Raw genomic sequence first — 15,417 nt, 5'->3', positions numbered from 1 at the left:
CTGCGTTGTGATAAAGTTTGGGCAACACCATAGGTAGCATGGGTTCTGGTCAAAAGAAAAAAATGTTGACTCTATACATAGAACTAGAAGAAGGCTGTTCTCTGCATCTTCTTTGGGGCTTGGAAACTGTCTCTGGGATCCTTCATTTAAATTACATCTGGTGTTTCCCATTTTTTTCAAGTTGTGGAGCTTTCAGGTGAGTTGGCCCTACCAGGTGCCTTCACTGAGGCGGGGGCCTGGTTAGCCCAATTCAGCAACAGGTGAACAGCATGTACTTATAGCTGTATTTTCCTCCTGATCCTAAGTCAGCACATCTCTCCAACTCTCCTGCCTGAGACTTTAAGCATGTGATTTTTGCTCTTAAAAGCAAAACTGGATACGGGAACGTTTTATTTCCCAAATAGGTAACTCCACAATTGCCATGCTCTCTGCAAACTGGTGCACTCTTTGCCACCTCGTTTCCCTTTCTAGCAAATGAACAATTTGACATGAGTTATTTTTCACAATTGAAATATTAAAAGAATTCATCTGTAAAACCACTTAGACCCAGAACTTTTTTTTTTAGCCATGGTTCCTTTGATTCTTAAGGAATGCTCTCACTTTCTTCTGGCTTGTTGACTTCGTGTTGGAGATTCCTGAGGTAGTAATAAGAGCTAATCCTCCCTGAGCGGTTCTTGGGTTGTCCTTTGTTTCACAAAGTGTGACCTCACCTGAGATCACTCTATGAGTCCCAATTTTCAGGGGAGAAAACAGGTTTCCAAGTGTTCAAAGTTTAGAGGACCCTTCAGTGCCTTAGCAGAAGTTACAAATACATGTCTGGAGGAGAACCTGGCCCAGGAGGCTGCAGTGTGTGACCTTTGGTGGTGACAAGAATACCAATGATGGAAACTTGGGGATCCCTGACAATAGAGGGCCAGGTGGGAGGAAAGCCTTTCCAGAGGTGGAGGTGGTGGGGAATGTTGCCAGGAGGCCAAGAAGGCCTGGGCATCAGTGGCTGGGGGTGAGTTTCCTCGCCCCAAGGCTGCGAGGTGGAGGGTGACCAAGAGGGAGTCTGAAGGCTGGAGTGGAGTGGAGGGCAGGGCCGACAGTTAAAACCATGAACTGAATCTGTCCATAGGCAGCCACTCGGCCCAGTGGCGCTGGGAACATAGTGGTCGGGGTGTCCCTGGGCCCTGGGAGGTCGTGGGGGCCAGGGAGCGACCCACGTGACCCCTGGCCCTGGGGCGCCGCGCCTTTCCTACGCATCTCTCTGCACCCCGCCTCACCACACCGGGGCGCTGTGCGCAGGGGCGGCCGTTATCCCGGCCGTTGAAGCGCCAAGGGTTTCTGGAAGCCTCGAAGCATGCGCGGGCGGGGGTCGGAGAGCCGGGCGGCGTCGCGTTTGGAGGACTGAGCGCGTCGCGGGTGGTGCGCGGCCCGGGCGGGCGGTGAGCGGGGATGGCGGAGGCAGGCCCTGCCTGCGTCGTTGCCTCCGAAGCTCCTTCCGAGGGCGCAATGACCGGGAGACCCGGAGAGGGGCGCGGCCGCGGCGGCCAGGGCCTTGCCGGGGCGAGTCCAGAGGCAGGCCTGCCGCGCGCGGGGAGGATGCTGGAGGTGCTGGTGCTGAAGGTGAGCGAGCGCCGCCCCGGCCGGGCCTTGGCCCTTTCCCACCGCAGCGCCGCCCTGGTGGGGGCGCCGGCCACTGGGCCCGCGCCTGGGGTGCCGGACGAGACCCGGACTCCGAATTACACATAAACAACAGGACAGTTTAGTTGAGGCGTGACCACGCACCACTTGGGACATACTTCGAGCAAAAAAGTTACTTGTTTTCTCCTCCGAAACTCAGAATTAACCGGGTATCCTGTATTTCCTGACTGGTACCTCAGGACTAGGATGGTCTGTAACCCCTTCTCCCACTCACCCCGTCTCGGGCCGGCACTGGGTGGGGGCCCCTCGCACCCGGGTCCGTGGGTGCCGGGACCCTGACCAATGCCTCTCCCCAGACTCGGGCCCTCTCCGATGGGCCCCAAGCCCGGGCCCGGGGCGGGGGTGACCTGTACTCCCCTGCACACGCCACCCCGGCGTGACTCGTGGGGTTCCCTGCGCGCTTGCAGCCAGGTCTCTGAGCCCCAACTTCTGCACGCGCGGGCCCTCGGGGCCCCAGTCAGATCTTCGGGGCGTGGGTGGGGCCTGCCGAGCCCTCGGAACAGCTGCAGGTTCCCGTGGAATCCGCTGATGCAGGAGACTGCCAAGGCATGGCGTGTTTTTGGAGGAAGGGGTTTCAAACCATAGCCAAGGGGTGGGTTTCAGCTACTGGAAAAAAAAAATACAAATCCCTTTAAGAAAAAAACAAATAATATTGTAGTGGGCAAAGGAGAAGGACAAAGCAAATGGTGGGTTTTAAAAAACCAACCTTTATGCTGTTTTATGTCTTAACGTAGTTTATACGAACAGATTCACAAGCTTTTGAGGCAGCTGACTCTTAAAAAGGATTTGCCCTGAGACTTTTAAGAGTTTCAGATCCATCTAGCAAGCTTCTCTCCACCATCAGTCCCTGAATAAGTGGATTTCTTCTTAGAACAGGGCTCTTCCAGGGATACGGTCCTTCCACATGCAAATCCACTGGGGCAGAACCTTTGCAGAAGGAGCTGGATCATCACTGCCCAGAGCTTGGGAACCTGTCTTCTCAGTTGTACCCAAGAACCATGTTTCTCTATCCCCTCTGGTCTGCCCCCACTTCCGGTTCTTACCTGCTCACACTGAGCAAATTTTCTATGCAGTATGGCACAGGTACCAGTTGTAGTTCTCCAGGTTGATTTCTCTTTTACACGGATAGTAAAAATTTTTCCCCAAGTGTGTACATCAACAAATGAATGGATAAGCAAAATGTGATATATACGGTAGAATGGAATATTATTCCCATTAAAAAGGAAGGAAATTCTAACGCATGCTACCACACAGATGCACCTTGAGGACATCACGTTAAGTGAAATAAGATAGGAAAGGACAAATACTTAGCGATTCTTACATGAGGTTCCTAGAGTAGTCAGATTCATAGAGATAGAAAGTAGATTGGTGTTTGCCAGGGACTAAGGAGAGGGGATGAGGGAAGGTGGATGGTGTGGATGGTAGCACAACGTGGATGTGGTTAATGCCACTCAAGATGATTAAGATGGCCAGGAGAGAGGGGTTGGAAGAACTGTTAGCCTGTCCCCCCCTACCTAGTAAAACATGTGGAAGCATTTGCAACTGAACCTGGCCTACATTTCCTCTGGTTTAGAAGAAAATGAGCTAGCAACTTTAAAGGATCTGTGATGCCTTATCAATTTTTTTAAGCATTCATGCCCAACTTGGTATTTTGAAGATTTTCAAATGTAAAATTGAGTTACAAAAATAATATTGATAACCATATATGCTACACCTAGACTCCAACAAATGTTTATATTTTGTTGTGTGCGCATGTTTCTTTATATGTACATTAGACTTTTTTTTTTGCTGAACCATTTGAGAATTCTAAATCCTTACACATGCTTCCTAAGAACAAAGGCTTTCTCTTTTGTAACCACAATATAATTATCACACTTGAGAAATTTACCATTTATATGATATTGTCTAATATACAATGTTCAAATTTCTCCAGTTGTCTCAGTAATGTCTTATATAAGGTGTTTTTTTAAATTCAAGATCGAATAAATTACACATTGCATTTACTTGTCCTGGCCTGTTAGTCTCTAATTTAGGTCATTTCCCTGGCTTTTTTTATCTTTGATATCATTGAAACTTATGAAGAGCAACAACAGTTGCTTTGCAAAAAAACCCCTCAGTTTGGATTTGTCTGTCTCTTTCCTCATGATTGTGTTTAAGTTAAACATTTTAGGTAAAAATACTGTCAAGGTGATGTCACATCAGAGAGCAAGAAGCTTTCTAAAAGAATCATTACTTTTGACTAAAAATAAATTAAAAATCTAGCTTTTTATTAGAAGTATACTGGACATACATAAAAGTATAGAAAATCACCTTTGCATCGACCACCTATCAAGTTTAAATTTTAACATGTTTGCTTCAAATCAGTTTTTTACCCATAAACTATTTTTTAAATTGTGATGTGATATACATAGCAACATTTATTGTTTTTAATGTAGAATTCTGTGATACTTTGAAAAATGCATGCAGCCACAATCAAAATTCAGACCAGTTCCATCACCCCCAAAATTACCTTAGTGCTCCGTTGTAGCCATTTTCCCCCCATCCCTAATCCTTGGCAACCACTGATCTGTTTTCTTACCCATTTCTAGAATGTTATAAAAATGGAATTGTGCATATAGAATCATACAGGAGTATGTAGCCACTGAGTCTGACTTCTTTGACTTAGTGTAATGCATTTGAGCCTCATCTCTGCTTTGCGTGTGTCAGTATTGCCTTCCTCTTTATTGTTGAGTAGTATTACCCTATGGATATGTGAGTTTCTTTATATGGTCACCAGCTGCCAAGGATTTGAGGGGTTTTCATATGCAGACTTTAGGGCTCTCCCCTGCATGCCTCTCCTGAGAATTTCTTCCTTTAATTTACAGCTGTCCTGGCAGCCCCAAACTCTGTTCTCTGGTTCCTCAAGCACAAACACTGACTTTGTGCTGGAATTGTAGCCACTCAGGCCACCAGGACTAGGGAGTGTTCTGGGGAAAGCTGTGTGTAAACAGGGATCTCACCCAGTGACCTTTCCTCCTGTCAAGGATTGAGTTCCCTGCATTTTCTACCTGCTGGTGATAACTCTTCAGTGCCTTCAAATTGTGATTTTTGTATTTTCTCTAGGGTTTATCATTGTTACTTGGAGCTGAGTTAGTCCACATGAACTACTCTGTCATTACTGGAACGAGAATGGCCAGCTGTTGTTTTTTCCAACTAATTATTTTAAAAATGTTCAAACATTCAGAAGGAAACACTTATGTGAACATCTGTGCTTCTGCCACCTGGGATCTAGGGCCCAAAATCTTGGGATGTCACTATTTTTAGACCCTTTCAACAGGCAGAGTTAGGAAATAAATACATTTGAAAAATCATGATTTCCTATTGATATTTTCAATTAAAATTTAACTTTTCATTGTATATTTGTATCTTTTCTCCAACAATAAAAAATCTTGGTTTCTAATAACATTAGTAGATAACAAGATATATCCAGAGTAGTCTGATTTTCATTCCTGTCCTTTCTACCCCTCTTCTGGCCTCTCTTGCAGGTAATAATTTATATTTATTTCTGTTTATCTAACCACCATTTCTTTCTCTTACTATCAGGACAACATACATATATTCATATGTGTTAATTTTTCTTACAAAAAACATAGCAGCCTAAAAATATTGTTCTGAACCTTTGCATTTTGTTATGGATATTTTCAAAATACCGGCGATTAAGGGCATTGATCTCAGTTTGCATTTTGAGTCACAACAAATAAAAAGTACATATTATATGTTGGTGACATGTTTTAGAATTTTATCTCTGCATTTCTTTCTGTTCCCACTTTATTGAAATATAATTGATATATAACTTGTCTAAGGTATACGGTGCAATATTTTGACATAGATACATATCTTTGGGCGGATCATTTAACACAGAGTTACTCATCAAGAATTTGCTAGCTCACCTAAACTAGAAGAAGTTATTGTGATTCTAAGGTTTATTATTTTACAGTTCTACTTTTAAATCATTATTTTGTTTGTCTTTTAAAAATTTTTTAGGTTGAAGATCCAGGATGTTTCTGGGTGGTTATAAAAGGGTGTGGTCCCTCTTCAGACCATGAAGCTGACTACCGCAAACTAAACAGTGCCATGAATGACTTCTATAATAGCATGTGTCAAGATATAGAAATAAAACCATTAATGTTGGAAGAAGGTCAGGTATGTGTAGTGCCCTCTAAGCACCATGTCTTAAAATACTACTTGAAATGTAGAATATTTTGGCAATAAAGGTGATAAAAGCTTTCAGAGCACTTTTAATGGCTTATCATCATTGCCTTGTGTTAGGTTACTTTTGGTCGCATGAGATGCAGGCTGGTTGTGGAAAGCAGCGGCTCGTGTATAAGGTTCATGGGGGCAGCAGGAGCCGGGACATCATGTTAGTTCAGGCCCTGGGGTCATCCTCCTGGGGCTGGGCACCAGAGCAGTGTTCTAGATCCATCATAGCTGTAGGCACCATAGCAAAGAAGACAGCGGATTTGCAGTCTAGGACTGATGCCTCCCCTTTGGCTGCTTATGGCTTTGGCTAGTCCGTGCTGCTTTTCCTTGCTCCCCATCAGGGCCCCTCCTTTTTTCTTGCAACCTCGGCTCCCGTGCCCATCGTCTGATTCTTGCTACAGATCAGTCACTATTCAGGAGTTTGAATTTTTCTAATAGAGTGAAAAGAAAAGGTTTATATACTCTTTATTGCAAAAATAGGAAGTAATTTGAATTACCCCTCTCGAAAAAATCATCATTAATAACATGATTTTTTTCCTAACCATTAACATTGACTTGTTGGAGAAATGAGACCAGGTCAGTTACCCCTCTAAATATTCCCCATTTCAGATAGCATGATTGCTTCCTTGTGGTAGTGGTGAACTCACCCCTCTATTCCTGTGTTTGCTGTGAACTTGTAATTAGTAAAGTCTTGACTAGATGTAGGGTCACTGTTTTTTCTCCAAAAATGAAGTGGTGTGGGCTTCATCTGGTATTGAATTGGAAGATAGTACTTTTGGTGATGCTGAGAAAGACCAGTGGATCCTGACAGCAATAGCCAGACCCCCCCTCCCTTGGGGGTACTCATGGGCTTGTCATGTATTGGTTGCATCATGCAGGACCAGCACTGCCCAAATCAGCTCTTTCATTTAAGCCTGCAAAATGGTGGTTTTCTTATGCCTTCTGCATTCATGAGCTGGAATTCTTCTGTGGAGAAGTTTCCTTCATCTACTAGGTGTGTTGGCTACCCTGAAGTAATGAGTTTGTACTGGTAAGGTGGAGAAATTGCTTGATTCTTTCTCTAATCAATTACCAGCATAGTGATTTGTACCTAGTTATCTACATTGGTGTCCAGAGATTTGTGTTTCTCTCCTACCTTCCATCTTTAAGTGCGCTATTGAATTAATGGCTTTTAATATAGTCACCAGTATTTTTGATCCTTAAATTATCCCATTTTTGGCTAATAGTTGCCCTAGTATACCACCATATCAAAGTTCACTGGCTGTGTGAACTGTTGACTAGTCATATCATTCCTGCAAGTTGCTTTGACTTCGGCATTAATCAGAAAGATTCTCCATCCTTTGGCAGAATTTCTCTTGAATTATGTGTGTTTTGAGTTATGTGAGGCTCTCAAGAACCCAGCGCTTGCAGAATGGCTGCAATATACTTTCTAACTTCAATTCCCAAGGGCAGGAATCTGCAGTGGCTCCCCTTCTCCCCATGCCCCACCACTCTCCCCTCTGGGCAGCTTCAGAAGCTTGTGCTCAGCATCAGGTTTACTTGTCTGTGGGTTGCTAGCAGCTGGCTGGAGGTCTGGCAGTCCTGGGGACAGTCAGGATATCACATGCTGTCATTCCAGCAAGGTAATTTCCCTACAAAGGGGACTGTGGGTATCTATTTATTCAGTCATTCAGCTAGTTTTTGAAGACTTAGTACATGATATGCACTGTTCTGGGTGCTGGGAATATGGCAGTAAACAGACGGACAAAAATCCTCATTATCAGGGAGCCGACATCCACTTGTGGCAGATGGAAAACAAATGGTAGAGAGCGGGAAAAGCCTCGGGAAACAGGATGGGGAAGATGAGCACACGATGGACAATTATTTGTAAGCTTTGTTTTTGATTTAAGGAGGTCAAGCAATACCTTCCTCATTTTACTTCTAAATACTGTCCTTAGTTAAGGAGCCAAAATAACTGTACTAAGAAAAGCAATGAAGTAAAATCCAGGGGCCCTGTGTTCCTGTTTATTGACAGGCAGTACTTAGCTTGTGCAGGTCCAGCATCCTGGCACCTCTTTCCTTTTCTGTAAGGTAAAATGCAGGTTTGAGATGGTTTGGGGTGCACCTTTTGGTTCTCTCATGATATGACTAGAGATTTTAACACTGAAATTTTCTATTTTATTCTGTAGGTTTGTGTGGTTTATTGTCAGGAGCTAAGGGGCTGGTGCAGGGCTATTATTAAGTCAATTATGTCTTCAGCCGACCACTGCCTGGCAGAATGTTTCCTTGTGGATTTTGCCAAGCACATTCCAGTGAAATCTAAAAAGTACGTACATATTTATTTTGCCTTATACCCGTCAAGGATACAAATGTCAACTTTGAAAGAGCTTGTCAATTTTAAAAGCAAGGGGATGGAGATTCATAAACTAGAATTTTTTTAGTTTCAAGGTAGGAAGACTTGTAGCTTCCAGTTCTGCATGCAGTGAATGTAAAAGCAAATGGTCAGAATGAAGACTCGTCATGTGGCTCTGGCCTGCCTTCCCCGTTGCTTTTGGTGCTCTGCATCTCCTGGGTGCTCTTGGCTGGCTCTTCACATGGCTTGGCCGGGCCTGACCTCATGTTTGTTCATGTGATGGAATGGGTCCTTTAGGGAGGCTTGGCTGCAAGAAAGATGCGACTGGGAGCAGCAACTTCTTGTTTCCACAGAAGGGACAGGGTGCTGGTATACCTCACTTGGTAGAGAGGAGAGCATCTGGTCATTCTGCTTGACAGAGTGAGGATGCGAGTGTCACATAGTTGGGGAGACAGTTCAGAATGAGCCCGTACTGACTCCAGGACCACGCATCACAGTTCCCTAGAAAACACTCTGAACACGTCAGCGTTGGTGTTTGTGGTACTTTTTTCATAGCATCTTATCCAATAGTAAAGGGATATCAGTTTAATAAATATGAGGACTGGGCTGCCCATCAGGGCATAATGAGAACCAACTTCTGTAGAAATGGTATGATAAAGTGGTCTGTCATTTGCCTAAAGAAGAATGAAAATTAAAATGTAGAACAACTTATTTACCAAATTTCAGTCCCTCAACTTTTTTGTGCAAAGTTGACAAATACTAATTATAAAAACATCTGCTCATTTACAGGAACTTTTAAGATAATTCTGGTTGTGTATTGCAATTGGTATTTAAAAGTCTTAAATAGAATTTGCTTTAGTTTGTTATTGCTCAGTGTTTCTCCATTCTAAGGCACCTTGTTAGACATTATTTTTCTGATCCCTCCCCACCCCATGCTATGGTATTTTAAATAAAAAATACACTGAATATATGTTTGTGTACTGTATGTGTATCTGTGCTTTCTATACAAAAGAGTAAGATTTTTTTGCCCTGCAAGAACCAATTTTCAGTCCTTTGGGAAAATGTCTCCAAGTACGTCCTGCTGTTGGCGGCTGTAATAGGAACAGAAAGAAATGGTCTTTGTGTCGTTTTTTTTTATGTTAAGCATATTAATTATATTGGTATATTTTGAAGAAATGTGTTATATATACTTTTTCTTTATAATGGAACTGTTTCTGTTTCACTGTTAAGCATCCGAGTTGCAGTAGAAACTTTTATGCAGCTTCCCTACAGAGCAAAAAAATTCAGACTGTATTGCACAAAGCCTGTTACGTTACACATTGACTTCTGTGAAGACAATGCGGAAATTGTGTAAGTACTGCTCCTAACATATGTTGAATCGTTGGTAGAACTCTTAAATTGAGTATATGATTTCTCTTTTAAATCAGTTCCTCAGTTCAGAGGTCTCTGTTCGTCAAGAGGTGTCTCCCAAGTCAGCGTGTGCCGGACCTGGTTGTGCTGCAGAATGCCCAGGGCAGCCTTGTCTCCAGAAGCTGCAGTTGGAGGGGTTTTGAATAGGGCCCCAACTCTGTGCTTTCTGGCTTTCTTATCTTACAAAAAGGAATAAATTAACTGTAAAGGGAAACATTGATATGTAAGATCATAGACCATTTAGAACAAAAAACAGTCAATTGCATTCTTCTCCAGCCCCACTTCCTCCCTCCTGGAGGCTTTGGTGACCTGGAGGCTTTGAACTCACAGACCGTTTTCAGTGTTTTGTACATATTCATATCCATGGAGCTTTTAGTGAAAATTACCACATACTGTCTTATTTGCAAATTTAACTTAATGTATGTTGAAGTTCTTTGCCAATACATGTACTTCTTTCTATTTTCAGTCTTTTCCATGGGCAAGTAGAATTGACATACCTGCTATATTTAACCATTGCTTTCTTAATAGCCAGCTGGATTGTTTCCAAACCATTTTACACTGTACATTCCCATAAGAATATATATAAAAAATAAATGAAACATACAGAGAAGTAGAGAGAGAAGCACATACACTTACCCTTATCTTTGCTCCTTTTCCCTGGTTTTGGCCACACTGCCGGTGATTGTACAGAATAGGTCCCTGCGCTGGGCAGTTCTGTGTCAGGGGGCATGGCTGGGACCTTCACTCTCTTGAAAAACTACTGCCTGAGTCCTGGGGGCAGCCCCTGTCTCCCACCTGCACTGCTCCCCTGCCCTCCAGGACTGTGGCTCTTTAGGAAAAAAATCTGAGGAAGCAGCACAGCTCTTACTCAGCTTGTACAACTTGCACATCTTGGTGGTGTTGCATTGTATTCTGTGAACTTGGAAGCTGCCTCTCTCTGTGAACTTGGATGCTTTTGTGGGATCTGTGAAGACCCTCTGCAGATCCTTTGCCATGGTGGATGCATCACTTTGTGGCTGGCCTCAGAATCTGCACTAACAAGGTTCTAAGCCAGCTCATGCTTGCTGATGCCAGCGTGATCTGCCAGGCTGCCCTGCTCCCAGCTCTCAGCGAGTCTGGGACAGTGATCCCCAGTGCAGCAGCAAGCCCTGCTCCTCCCCTGTTCCTCTTTGAGAGCAGCCAACTGCTTCCCCTCTGGGGTGACCTGGGTGGCGGGCCTATCCATGCCCAGCTCTCCCTCGGAGGCAGTCTGTTTCAAGGTTGCTCCCTTTCTGCGTGAACCCCTTGCCAGCACCACAGTCCTCCTCAGGGACCTGCCGCAGCCTTGGGGTGCCCTCGGTGTAGGTGCCTGTGGTACCTTTGTGTTTGCACTTCCCTAGAATGCCTGTCTCATATGTGTACTGCAGTCTTCATACATTTTGTCACATTGCCCTCCCGAAAGAGTAGCAATTGGGGTATAAAAAAATGTGGCTTTTCCTATGCAACATTGAATATCATGAGGCTTTTTACTTTTTACTTGTTTGCTAGGTAAAAATGGTATTTTGTTTTAATTTGTATTTTTCTGACTTGTAAAGTTGGGTATCTCTTCATGTGGTTATTCTATATGTAAGTGAGAGAGATGGACAGACAGGCAGATACGTGCCATCATTGATTGATTTACCTGGTCATATCCTCAATTGATTTTTCTCTCAGGTCACATTCTCATTAGGCATCTGCCACGTTTTGTTTTTTAAAAAAGCTTATTAGGTAATTCTGTGTGTGTGTGACAAGATTTTAGAACCACTGTCTTTATTTTTTCCCTCCTTTTAGAAACCCATTGCAATTTTCTTGAAATAATGTGCCTATTTTCTATCTTAGTAAGAATATAAATAGCAATATTTTAGGCCAGGCACTGGGCTGGATTCTTTAGTGTGTTGCCTCATTTGATCTTTAAAACAACCCTTGGAGGATGGTCGTGGTATCTCTGATAAATAAAACCAGTGGAGAAACAACCTTGCTTACAAATACTGGTTTCTCCTGATCTTCCACCGCCTACAGCTTTTCCTAGGGTTTTCTTTCTAGAGTATAGGAAAGGGCAAGGTGACAGATAAAATGGGAGACAGTGAAAGAGCGTGACAAAGTGAGGAATACCTCTTTGTATTACCACAGTAGTGGCTAGCTTTCCTCCAACCACTCTTCAGATGTTGGTTTAACCAACATGCATGGAGCCCTCACTCTGTGCCAGCTTGTGCAGAACACTACATATTCAGAATCCTTGCCCCTGGGAGCTTGTGTTCAGGTTGGGGACGGAAATGCCCCAGGTAACTGGGAACAGTGGTGCTGGAGCAGACAATGCCACGGTGGTGGGCATGGGTCACTCAGGGAGCCCCAGGGAGGGGCCTATGCTTAGTGACCACTACACTGGTGCAGGCAGCAGTAGTGAGAGCTAGTGCAGGGTGCACCTGGGACCATCACCCCCACAATAGAGCCAGAGCCATGCTCCCCATTACCTGCATCCTATGTTCCATATGTAAGGCCAGAAACATCCACCATATGACTTACGAAATGATGGTAGTGTATTAGCCTCAGATTTTTATTTAATAAAGTTGCATCTGCTTACTGTTCCAGACCTGCCAAGAAGTGGGACAGTGCAGCTATTCAGTACTTTCAGAGCATTCTAAAAGGTAAGGCAAGCTCGTGACTACTGTTTCTTGCTTTGACCTGACACCCGAGTTGAGTTAGCCTTCTGGTGAGAGGTTGAGATGGGCGTGCTCAGCTCTTTATGTGGGTTCATGAGTTACCTGGAGCTCCTTCAACCTCAAGTGTCATGGTGACCCTAAACCTCCGGAATTTTGGGGGTGTATGTGGACATCAGTAATTGAAAGTTGAAATTAGAAAGGGGCCATTTAGGTGAGGGACCCTTACACAACAACGCCTGCCTATTAGTTTGCAAAGAAGCTATAGCACTGCAAAATAAATTTACATGTGTTCGTTGAACTAACAATGAAGAGCCTAGCATTTTTAAGTGAGTGAGGGTTAGTATAAGGATGCTTAGTGTGTGATCACTGTTATGCTGATTTATGATTAATGGACTCGTCAGGGCCCCTATTTAGTGTGCCCTCTTTTTTTCCTTAACTGGAAAATACAGTCTCTTTTGTGGCATCTGTCTAACCCCCTGGAGTCAGAGCGGAGCAGCTGTACCGGCCTCCTAGGAAGTAGTGGGTGTGAAATGCCTGGGGTGCTGCCTGGCTGCTCTGCCCTTCTGCCCCACTGCCTGGGTAAAGGAGCAGCGGATGCTTTGACCTGGGGGAAAAGGGAGGTTGGGAGGGTCCCTGGTTTTGGAGTTTGGGCCCTTGTGTGCCCATTGGGGGCTGCTGGGAGCTACAGGTTTGGTGGAGACAGGGTGCATGGGACGGAATGGAGTTCTGCCACTTCTGTGTAGCCTTTGCTGAGCCTGGTCTCCTTACCTGTAAAATGACAATAACAGCACTTAACCTCAAAGGGTGTGGTAAGAGAGGTGAAATGTGTTTGTAAAGGGCTTAGCATAGTGCCTGACTTGTACCTGTATGTGGAGCTGCTGTTTGGGGTCTTGAGTCTCTGAGAGAGAAGCTCAGAGCCTGGATCCATGGGGCATTTGGAGGGTAGAATGGGATCAGATGAGAGACTGTGCCTGGAAATGTGCATTTGGGAGTCACTGGGAGGGCTGAGGGGGCTGAGAACCATGCTACAGGAGGTGCTCATGGGGTGGCAGGAGGAGGGTGCTGCGGATGGGGGCAGAGGATGTGTGCCTGCCCTGGACTTGCCAGGAGAGCCTTCAGCTTGATGCCCCATCTTCAGGATGGAGCCATTTGATGTGAGGCTCTGGGTAATCCCAAGTGGTTAGTAGAAGTGAATAATTGGGAAATAGACAGGACTGTTTCAATCACACTTTTAGTGTCAGCTAACTTATGTTTTCATTTACACTATTTAGCAACAACCCAGGTGGAAGCCGAAGTATGTGCTGTGGAAGAAGATACTTTTGAGGTTTACCTTTATGTAACTATAAAAAATGAAAAAGTAAGTGAAGGAATTGTAGCTTTAAAATATTTTATCATTATTTAAATATTTTTTTATAAAACAGAGTACATGCCAAGGAAAAAATGTCTTTCACACAGCATAGAAAATTTTCTTAATCTCTCAAGGTCTGGCTTAGATCAGAAGTTAGCCGGGAATGTGTGTTCTTCTTTTGGTTATTTTAAAAAATTACTTTAGTGCTTTGTTGAGACAGCATTTTATTTCTTAATGGACAAGAAATTGTATCTATAGTGATGAGTACGAAATGTTATTTTCTTAAAAGAGGACATAATTTTTAAAAGCACACACATTTGGTATGGTTTTCATTCATTGCTTTTTTGCCCCTCATCATTTTCTCATGGTGTGTAATATGTGCTCATTGTAAAGGATTCAGAAAACTTTAGAAATGTGGGCCTCATGGGCTTCTCTGCCCCAGTTATTACCTGTTAACACTGGGCCAGCTGACCCCTCTGCAGGGTGGCACAAGGTGGAGGTGCAGATCTTGGGCTGCCCAGGGCCCACCGAAGGCATCTGAACTGTAGATTTGTTTTAAAACTTCCTTTGGAAGTACTTCTACACATACAGAAGAGATGCATAGGTAGTACAGAGGTTTTTATTTATTATTTATCTGGGTTCCCCTAGTGTTAACCATATAGACCAACGGTAGAATGATTAAAACTGAAAAATTAACACTGACAAAATACTATTTTAAAAAATATATAGACCTTATTTGAATTTTGTCAATTTTCCCTCCAATTTCCCTTCCCGAGTCTCGAATCTGATACAAGATGCCATGTCATCTCCTCAGTCTCCTCTGATCTGTGATAACTCCTCAGTCAGTCCTTCCTCATCTTTTAAGACCTTGGCACTTCTGAGGAGTCCTGGCCGGGTATTCCGTAGAATGTTACTCATTAGGGTTTGTCTGGTGTGGGTAGGGTGTCTAGCATGACCAGGTTGAGGTTGTATGTTTGGGGCAAGAATGTCACAGAATCGTGACACAGTGCATCAAAGCAGGGGAGTCATGGTGTTAGGTCTCGATCTCCTGGCTAAGCTGATACTGCAGGGTCTTCCTCTACAGAGTCAGTATTACTTTCCTTTTGAAATCATTGAGTATCTTAGGGGGAGATACTTTAAGAGGTACGAATATCCATCAGTGATTCTCGCCTGCAAAACTGTTTCTGTGGTGCTTGCCCACATCCATCGTGCCTTCTGCATTTGTAATTGGAATTCTATAAGGAAGACCTGCCCCTTTCTCCCACTTGTGAATTGACTCAGCAGTTTGTTCATCTCAGTATGGGCTCTTCGGTATTTATTTTATTCTGGGGCACAAAACCCACTGCTATCATTATTTTCTTGCTCAAAATGCCATTAGGAGCTTCTTCACAATGGCTTAGGGATGCTTTCAACATACTCATCATTGTTGAAAACTCCCTACTTTCTGGTATCATAAGATGTTCCCAGCTAATTTTGTCATTTTTCAGCCCAGCCAGAAGTGGTTCCTTTTATGGAAGAATAGTATTCAGATAGCAAGACCAGGGCAGGCGTGCTCGAGCTGCAGGGTGTCCCTGATTGTAAGCCCTCTCCACAGACAGGAAACACACATATGGATGCAGCCCACATGCACACACAGCTACATTCACTCCTAGATCTGTCCATCTGCACATATATTACGAGTTCTGATGCCTCTCATCCCATTCTAGCACCTCAGAGTTCTTTCT

At 44.0% G+C, this 15,417-nt stretch overlaps 1 protein-coding gene across 2 annotated transcripts in view; it reads left to right on the top strand.

Annotated features, from left to right (window-relative positions):
• Positions 1-1,110: 1,110 nt before the first annotated feature.
• TDRD12 (tudor domain containing 12) overlaps positions 1,111-15,417 on the top strand; it is a 71,796-nt gene continuing 57,489 nt past the window's right edge. Inside the window, exons 1-6 of one of the 2 annotated variants that reach the window (XM_017667193.3) lie at positions 1,111-1,608; positions 5,710-5,868; positions 8,094-8,230; positions 9,488-9,607; positions 12,275-12,330; positions 13,617-13,702. In XM_017667193.3, coding sequence (XP_017522682.3) covers positions 1,438-1,608; positions 5,710-5,868; positions 8,094-8,230; positions 9,488-9,607; positions 12,275-12,330; positions 13,617-13,702 — 729 coding nt within the window. In that variant the 5' untranslated portion in view covers positions 1,111-1,437. The remainder of the gene's footprint in view (positions 1,609-5,709; positions 5,869-8,093; positions 8,231-9,487; positions 9,608-12,274; positions 12,331-13,616; positions 13,703-15,417) is intronic. The other variant, XM_017667194.3, reaches the window with a different exon arrangement.

The sequence above is a fragment of the Manis javanica genome, chromosome 17 (genome assembly GCF_040802235.1).
Source record: "Manis javanica isolate MJ-LG chromosome 17, MJ_LKY, whole genome shotgun sequence".
Taxonomy (NCBI): Eukaryota; Metazoa; Chordata; class Mammalia; order Pholidota; family Manidae; genus Manis; species Manis javanica.
Note: the sequence above shows the minus strand (reverse complement) of the source record. Positions and strands in the feature narration are given on the sequence as shown.